Consider the following 9,465-nt stretch of genomic DNA (forward strand, 5'->3'; position numbering starts at 1 on the left):
AGCAAAGTATGGGAGATGGTAGAAGTAACTTGAAGTTTAGTGTTATGAAGTATTGCTTCTCTAATTTAAAACCCACTTTTCTTTTTTTAATGCTCTAGGAGGAACCCTTCAGTTTCCATTTGTCAGAAACACTCTTCAATATATCCAGGTTTTTACTTCATAACCTAACTAAGGAGACTCCGTTGGGCATCTCTAAAGTGTATCCTTCCAATACAAAACAATGTCGAAAAGTTATTTTGTAAACTGAATTAAAGGAATTTGTTTGGCATTGATCTGCGATACGCAGACCCAGTGTTGCAATATGTATGCTTCCTGGTTTCAGAGTCCCATTGCCATCACCTAACGGTAATATTATGGTGGATTGCCTTTAATCCCTGATGGGGATGATCAGTACTACCAAACAATCACGCACTTGAGGTCAGCTAGTCATATCTGTGTACATTAGGATAGGCTCATGGGATAGCAAATCTTGCTCTGTGCCACCCATCTAGACTGGTTTTGCTTTTGTAAAATGGCATCTTGGACATCCCAAAGCACCAAAACAAAGTGATTGGGTATGAACATGACCGTTCCCTGTTCACACGTTGAAAGGGAAATGGGAAAAAGACACAAAAATCAGACCCCAGAGAATTTAGCAAAACAATTCAGTACTGAGTGGCATCTAAACAACTAATTTTTATGTGACTCTTTTTGCTAAATCCATTTATGTTACATTTTTTTTAATTGCTTTGCAAGCTGTATACACAACTCTACTAAACTGTAATTGCATCTGCAGTAAACAGCATCAAGAAGCAGTGCTGCCCAGTGGATATGACTGTGCAGGGAGTCAGGAGACTTGGGTTCCACTTCATCTCCCCCATTCATTTGTTTCATAACGTTAGATAAGTCACTAGCTTCCCCTGTGCCTGTTTCCTCTCTTCTAAGCTGGTGGCAATAACACTGTCCTTTATATAGTGCTTTGAGAGGGATGGTTAAATACCTTTCTAAATGTTGCTTGCTTTATTTGTTAGCTGCTACACATTTGGGGGAGGGAGAAAAGACCTGTTGGCCAAAGACATTGAGGTAAGTCCGGCTCCTCTTGGTAGGAGTTGCATTATCCATGGGCTGGTTCTTTATCTTCTTCCAATCAACTGTGGTAATTAAACCAATATGCTTATGTAAATACACTTATGTAAACAGGTTTCTTTAGTTAAGGCTGCTTCTAGAGAACTAAGCTTGGTTGTGCTTCAATGCACAACTTCTCTGATTAAAAGTAACTTTGTTTCTTCACAAGTGCCATATGTGTGTTTATTCCTTAATTCGATTATAGCAATACATTATTTGCATTGGCAAAGCAGAGTAAAGCTCTGGGCGCATATAAATTGGCTCGTCATGCCTATGACAAGTTGCAGGGACTGCAGATCCCAGCTAGGTTTCAGAAATCAATTGAGCTGGGCAGCTTGACAATCCGATCCAAGCCATTTCATGACAGTGAAGTAAGTTATATTGTGTTGTTTAATTATTACTCTGTGGTCTAGTGCAAGAAGCTCCATTCTCATGTCCAAATAAGCCTACAATACATTAATCGGAGGTCAGCAATTATATTTCTGCAGGAAACATTCCTTGTTGTTCTTCATGCATGAGTTTCTGCCTCTCTCCAGCCTAAATGAAAACCTTCTTTCCATGGGCAAGTCCTATTGTGTCTCTGTCTTGCAGCCACCTGCCACCCTGCCTTGCTCGCTCCATTTCTTAGCTTAACCTTCCCTCTCAACTCCATATCAGCATACTGCACGGTTGGCTTGGGTCTTTCTCCGAGTCTGTATCCTGTTGGAGGTCACTTTTTCAATTGGTCTGTCTAGTACAGCTCCCTTCCTCCAATGCTTTGAATGATTTGTTTTTTCCTCCCTTAAATCTTACTTTTAATACTTTTTTTGGGTCGAAGTCTGTCTCCGCAGTGTTCTAAAAAACCTGTCAGATGGGGTGCTTGCTGAAAATAAATTTGTATTGTGCCAAGGTTTAACTGAAAATGAATGTGCATCTGGCCACCTGAAATAATAGAAACACAATCTTAAGATGTACAGAAGTGCCTAAAATAATTGTGTAGTTTAAAAGAATAGAGATGAATGAATTGTATAACCTAAACTTGACCAGACCTTCAAGCAAAAATTATATTGTTTCAGTAACCTTTATTTTACATCCTTTTGGTGTACAGGGTACAGGATTCTGCTTCTGCTACAGCAGAAGCAAATAGAAGATTGTAGCCCAACAGGGAGGTAACAGCTAGTTTTAAAGGGAAAACTTGCTGTTTTACTGTGGTGGAAATTTATTGCGAAAGTTTTAAGGGCCTGATTTCACCACTCTCTTACTCCAGTTCTATTATTATGTTGGTTGTAACTCCATTGATAGAAAGCTGAAGCAGTCTAGCGTTGAATCAGGCTGAAAGCATTCAGAATATGTTGATGTGCTTGTATTTATCCTGTTTTCTATGTGTCTTTGCAGGAGCTTGTGCCCTTGTGTTATAGGTGCTCTACCAACAATCCCTTGCTAAATAATCTGGGGAATGTTTGCATTAACTGTAGACAGCCTTTTGTCTTCTCTGCTTCGTCTTATGGTGCGTTGGAATATAAACCTTGACTGGGGACAAATGTGTGTTAGTTGTACGTTTTCTTAACATTGAATCAGTAGTTCCATGGCCAATAAATTCTGCCTCCCCAGCATTTCCCATGTAGCATTTTTTGGAGAAAACGATCTTTTCCTTTGGTATTGATACCATTCAGAAAGTGCTATGTCCCACCCTAGAGAGTTGCCCTTTCATTGGTGGGTTATAGAGCACGAGGTTGAAAGCTGTATCCCGTTTTTGAATAAAACACATTTTGGTGTCCAAGGCTGTATATGTTTGCTGTCTGCAAAATGGTGCTGCTTTGCTTGTGATGAGGCATCCTGAATGCTTGAACCCAAATTCAAACTGAAGTTATATTTTCTGTACACTAATTTGAATGGGTCAAGGAATCCCACTGCATAAGTCTGAGGTTATGTATCTCTTTTATATGACATGGTATTTCCTAGCACGCCTTTCTAAGTTCTTGTGGGTAACTGCTCTCTCCCTTTTCATACGTCCTTCAGAAGTATTGCATCTAGTTGAGTTCTATTTGGAAGAAGGGATCACAGATGAAGAAGCTGTAGCTCTTATTGATCTTGAAGCACCAAGACTAAGTAAGAGAGAGAATAAATGGCAAGAGATGACAAGTGAGAGTATCCTTTCAATCCAGAACTATCTTTGGTGATTTTAGAAAAAGCATGGCAACTTGCAAGGCAACACTTCTATGTTCTTTCATAATCTACTTTAGTCTCTTGAGTATGGTACAGATTCACAGTTGCCATAAGTTAGTATAATTCCATTATGTGTTTTCTTTTCAAGTTGCTATAACAACTGAAAAAAGCAGTAAAAGGAAAAAAAAAAAACCACAATAAACCCAGGATTTTTTAAAAGCCTTTCTTTAGGAAAATCTGTTTTATACCCTTGTCAAGTATTTCTAGGTTAAAAATAATACAACTTTTTTTTTTTTTTTTTACATATTTTTCATGTAACTGCTTTGTATTTTCCATAAAGGATGGTAAGTATGTGGCAATAAATTATTCTTTTATACCCTTACAGATGCACAAGACAACAGTGTCTCTGCTCTAAAATTGTTTAGAATGTCATTTTGAAACGCTCGCTCATTGCAGTCTAAAGAAGAGTAAGAGACTGGAGGAGGAGGGTAATGCTAAGGTCACACGTAGTTATGTAGATTAGTTATTGCTCATAGTTTGCTGGGCTCAGCTCTTCCATAACAATTGCTATTTAGGTAAGTGATGCACTGTTCTTCCTGGATCAGGGCAAGGTCCTTCCACAGCACTATCTAGTATAATCTAGGTATTGCTTTAGTGATATCTAAACACTCTGGACTCCTCAGTCTGTGAGAAATTATGGGGTGAGAGACCTTACTTTAAACCATCGGACAAATTCTGTGAGTACCAAGGTAACGCATCTTGATTTTAGAGGAGTCCTTGTTTCTTCCTTAGCAATCTGCCTAGATGCTCAAAGTTTGAGACTGGATGACAACACAGACATTATTGAAGAAGACGATCCCTTTACAGCAAAATTGAGCTTTGAGGTGGGAGGCTTTCTTGCCTTTTTCAAGATAAGTCATTTGTCCAGTCAAATGTTGCTGTTATTGGTGCTGAAGACTGAGAAGGCAACAATACTACAACGCACAAACACCTCTACATCACACTCTTTTATCTCAGTTCAAGTGGCATCCCATAGTTCCTATCTTGCTACAGATCAGATTGTTAACAAGTTTAGTTTGACACAATGTAGCATCTGCAAGGCCTTTACAAAGTTTTACCAGGCTCTGTAGATCACAGATGAAGGAAAGTGAATGAATTGGAAGTTGAGGGAAATGGTGACCTTCTGTGGACCAACCACTTTATAAGAGAAAACAAAAGAGCCCCTTGCTGTATCTGAATGTATTAAAATAAATCCTCCCTCTCTGGTCCCTTCACCATTGGTTATCTCTACCCCTCGCTGCAAAAACAGATTTAAAATTTCACAGAAGTTACTTTCAAGGTACACTGGAATAACTGAATATTTGGATGAGGATATGGTTAATTCAGAGGAAGTAGTATTTTTTTTGTATCAAGGTCTTGTGTAGGGACCAACGCACAGGCTTCATTGTGGTGGCATTTGTACCGGAGCAAATAATAGAATGTCCTTGCCCCCAAAAATTTGATGTATGAAAGGGTGGAAGGGAGGTAATGTAGCATGCAAGTAGAGGGATCAGTATGATTGTCTACATGTATTATTTTAGCTTCACAATATTTTTAAGAGGTTTTGCTGGGGAAAAAAAATTAAGCAGGAAATGGGAAGGGATAATGGAGCAGGCTACAATAGGAATATGAGAGAAAGAGAACTTAAAGTAGGTGGAGGCAAAGAGATTGGGAAGGCTGGAGCAGCAGCTCATCTGCGAGGGAAGAGAATGTCAAGTGTAAAAAATTGTAGGAATCAGTGGGGTACTGAATATTTGTAACCCCTGGTCCCTGGCACAGCTGCTTATCTCCCTGTCAGCACAAGTTCCTGGCTGGCTCCTTCCAAAAGCTTTTCTACCGCAGTTTCACATGGCTGGGAGAGGGGTGAAGCCACTTGCAGCCTGATAACATCAAAGTGATGTCTCTTTCCTGCACAGGGCTGGGTGTGGGCAGTGTGTCTGGAAAAGAGGCATTTTCTGTCAAGTTTTGATAAATGCTGCTTTTTTGTTACTCTTAAAAAGGCCAAGGAAAAACCACTAGCTCATCCTTGTGTGCTCACTCACTTTACAGAGAGTTCTCTAATTTTCAAAATGCCTTACAACTGGTAACCATCATTTCTTTCTTTGGTATGGTCTGCTGCAGCAAGGAGGCTCAGAATTTGTTCCTGTCGTGGTGAATCGTGCAGTTCTCCATTCAATGAGCCGGAGGGATGTCCTGATTAAACGCTGGCCAAAGCCATTACGGTGGCAATACTACCGGTCCTTGCTGCCAGATGCCTCCATTACCATGTGTCCATCCTGCTTTCAGGTATGAGTAATGCTTTGATGGAAGCCCTCAAAAATCATTCTTCCTGTGAAACTACTTGAAATGACTTCCAAACACTAATTTCTAACCCTGGTCATTTATTTCCTGGAGTCTCAAAGTAAAAAAAAAAAAAAAAGTAAAATAGAAAAACAGTCTGAACCACTTTCGGAGAAAACAGGATGTCTTCAGAAGAGCTTGGAATAGCTGAAGCAATAGTCATTTTACATACTGGATGCCCTCATAAACCAGGCTTTAAAGTTGAAGAATCAAAGGAAGTTCAGCAGTTTCTCTTTCTGGGTTTATTTGATGCCTGCTTGAGTGGTTAATGAGGGCATCCAGCAAGTAAAATGACTGTTTTGTTTTTTTTCCTTTGTAGTTCATCTTCATCGTCTTCCTGAGACACGTTCTTTTAAAATTCCTGATTGGTGGGTGTGGGGGGTTATTGTAATAATAGTAAAAGCCTCTAAACTCTGCCCATCTTCAGAGGACAGTTGGTTTGCACTCCTTGGGTGAACTGACTTATGTGGTCTGTACACTTTATTTTAAATATTTGCCCCTGTTTTTTCAAATTACAGCTGTTACAGACAGCTGGGAATGAAAATCTTACCCCATCATAACAGTAGCGTATGACATTGGCTTGACTTGGATTTCAATTTTTCCCATATGTGAACCAATTGCAATATAAGTGGGTATAACTAAATCTTCCTAATTCACAGATGTTTCACTCTGAAGATTATGAGCTCCTAGTGCTTCAGCATAACTGTTGTCCATTCTGTCGGAGGAGAATAGACGAGTCAAACCAGTGAAAAAGGCCAATGTTCATACCATCTCAGTGACTTCTCTACTGTTACGAGACATACTTGTGAGATTTGTAGAGTTATCTTGTTCTATGTTTGTTCTCCCTCTTTTTCTGCTACTTAAGAAACATAGAGGAGCTGTTAAATATCAAACGTTGTCTTCTCCAAACGAAATGTTTATTTTTTTTAATGATGTATTACAGAATTTATATTTATTGCTTTCTGCTTTGTACATAATCAGAGTTAAATGGAAAAATATACATATATATATTTTTAAAGGCAAATACTAGGCCTCTCAAATGCCTGTTTTTCATAATATGCCAGAGTGCCACAGACTTGACAGGAATATTTCAGGGTCAAATTCAGTCGTGAGATGATTCGTTTTGTATCTGTTTATGGTAGGACTGGATTTGGTCCTTAATGTGTACTTCATTGTTGAAAGAACTTCAAATAAAAGGGGCACTTTTTTCATCAGTGTTTGTTTTTTCTTTGAGAATTTTGCTGTAGTCTTTTCCTTGAAATGGAAATGCCCTAGGGATTGCACCTTTTAATAAAATATAGGCAGGGAACAGCATTTGTGATCTAAATAGGCACTGTCCTCATTAGTATTGAAATATTTCTTGAAGTTATAGGTATTGGAAGCCTAAAGGTGTGATTTTTCTAATCTGTGTTGCCTAATGCTCCTTAATAAACATGATGATAAAATTTTAGTGCAAACAAAATAAATTGTAATTCTAATGTGTCAGCTGCTCAAGGCAAATCCTAGTGTATTCACTGGGGTCTGCCCAGACCAGCTAACATGCTAAGCAAGTTGTCTTGTCTGTGGTAGGATTTTGTGTTAGCCAACAGCTATTGAAAAACTCACTTGATTTTCCTAGTGAAGAAAAGGTTGCTGACTAATGGACAGAATTGAATATTTAGAAGTACTCATAAAACATGCAGGGTTAATAGGGAGGGAGACCAAAGACCTGTTTTCACAGAATTGTTATGTTAACAGCTTGTCTTCATGGCAGAGTTGGCACAGGCTCTTACTAGGATATTTGTCACTAATCTTGCCCTCGTTCCCAAGTGCAACCCTCTGACCTCTGTAGTAGAGCTTTCAAGCTATGCTAGCTAAACTATCCTAAAGTATAGGCTCAAATCTAAGTGTTGCCTACAATGGGTTGGTTACCTTCCCACTGTGCAGTGGGACAAGGGCTAAACTGGGTCCTCCATGGCCATCTCACAATTTCCACCTGGGTGAAGAACAGACTATCCCTCACAATCTATCAAGTATGGCAAAGCAGTAACACTCACTGCAGCATTAAGAAGCATGATGATAATACCCTGGAAGTCCTGCCACCACCATTGGAGGCTCCTGCAGCATTTTATGTTGATCCAACAACTAGGGCCTGGTTTTGTAATGTGGTTGCACACATCTGATCTTAGCTTGATCGGTCATGTAAACCCTGCAGTAATGACGTACCCTAAAAATTAGTTGCTTTATATATTTCTAAGCACTTGAAGGAAAAGGTGATTAGGAACAGGGAGCATAGATTCACCAAGGGCAATTCATGCCTGACCAACCTTATTGCCTTCTATGATGATGTGGCTGGCTCTGTGGATGCAGGGAGACCAGTGGATGTGATGTATCTTGATTTTTAGCAAGGCTTTTGATATGGTCTCCCATAACATTCTTGCACGCAAGCTAAAGAAGTACAGGCTGGAAGAACGGACTGTAAGGTGAACGGAAAACTGGCTGGAACATTGGGCTCAGAGGGTAGTAATCAACGGCTCAGTGTCTAGTTGGTAGTTGGCAGCCGTATCAAGTGAAGTTCCCCAGGGTTAAGTCCTGGGGCCGGTTTTGTTCAATATTTACATTAACAACCTGGAAGATGGTAAAGAGTGCACCCTCAGCAAGACCCAGCTAGATAAAGGTCCAGCTGGGATTATCTAATTAGGGATGGTCCTGCTTTGAGCAGAGGGTTGGGCTAGATGTGACCTCCTGAGGTCCCTTCCAACTCTGATTTTCTATGATTATTTTTTCTTGATGCTATTCCACAGTGAGTTTTGTCATGACCCAAAGGTCTGATTTTTTTTGTGTGCGCTTCGGCACTAAAAATTATCCCCGTGGGTTTACCGCTTCGTTGCACGGAGGAGTTCTGCTGCGCAGAGAACCCGCGTGCAGGGGAGTGTTCCCGCCACTTTGCAGCGATCTTTGCAGGGTGCATTTCCTTTGCAACACAGAAATGCACGGTGCAAAGAGTTCCCGCTCGTCGTATGGAAATTTGTGCCCCGCAATTGGCTAGTTCTAAATTATTCACACGTGGCGGCTAGCGATTGGCCTGCTAACCATATAAGAGGCTTGAGCAGTTTCCGCCCAAGCCGAAGAGGACTCCGCATCCATCTCGTGGGGACTCTGGGTGTGCGCAGCAGGGTAATAGAAACCCTGTGTGTCGCTCAGAGGGGTTTGGCGGCCTGATCCACCGCCCACCTCTTCCCGTCTTCGAACGGAGCCTACTATAAGACGTAACGACGAGTTTAATGCGCGCTTGTCCTGGACATCCGGAGTTTGTCCGCGTGGAGCCTAGCAAGCTCCACGTGATTGTTCGTGTTCTGTCTGCGTGGAGCCTTGCAACCTCCACGTGTGTTCGTGTTTTCTGTTGTAACCGCAACTCAAGCAAGTTCTCAGCCTACACCACGACCATCTCGGTGTAAGTAAAATAATCTTAAAATCAACCGTTACGTGTCTGTGCCTAATTCTAGCTCGGCACCCGCCCTCTCCGATCCGGCCTGCCCGGGCTGCTGGCCACAGCCCGCGTGCAGAGCGACGAAAGCAACCCGGGGTCAGACCCGGCACGCACAAGTTTCAACTCCAACTCATGGAGAGCCATGTTAGGAAGTCAGGAAGAAGTTCACCTGTTTGTTAGTTTAGACCTCCTGTTTTTCTGCTAAATTTGCCAATCTGGATTAATTGTGATGGTGATTTTAATGCTGTGGGTACTGGATTATTTTACTGCTGGACTATTGAACTCAAATTGGTTGCAGAACAGCCATCAGATGGTCTCGGCTGTGGATAGCTAAGCACCTGGAAGTGATAAGTCTCAATATTTTAAGC

General features: G+C 41.0%; 1 protein-coding gene across 4 annotated transcripts in view; it reads left to right on the plus strand.

Annotated features, from left to right (window-relative positions):
* IFT122 (intraflagellar transport 122) overlaps positions 1-6,842 on the plus strand; it is a 36,432-nt gene extending 29,590 nt beyond the window's left edge. For all 4 annotated transcript variants that reach the window (XM_059715940.1, XM_014605510.3, XM_014605514.3 and 1 more), the window contains 7 exons: positions 99-199; positions 1,310-1,475; positions 2,479-2,590; positions 3,103-3,231; positions 4,054-4,133; positions 5,410-5,574; positions 6,288-6,842. In XM_059715940.1, the coding sequence (XP_059571923.1) occupies positions 99-199; positions 1,310-1,475; positions 2,479-2,590; positions 3,103-3,231; positions 4,054-4,133; positions 5,410-5,574; positions 6,288-6,377 (843 nt within the window). In that variant the 3' untranslated portion in view covers positions 6,378-6,842. The remainder of the gene's footprint in view (positions 1-98; positions 200-1,309; positions 1,476-2,478; positions 2,591-3,102; positions 3,232-4,053; positions 4,134-5,409; positions 5,575-6,287) is intronic.
* Positions 6,843-9,465: the final 2,623 nt, after the last annotated feature.

This window comes from Alligator mississippiensis, chromosome 12 (genome assembly GCF_030867095.1).
Source record: "Alligator mississippiensis isolate rAllMis1 chromosome 12, rAllMis1, whole genome shotgun sequence".
Taxonomy (NCBI): Eukaryota; Metazoa; Chordata; order Crocodylia; family Alligatoridae; genus Alligator; species Alligator mississippiensis.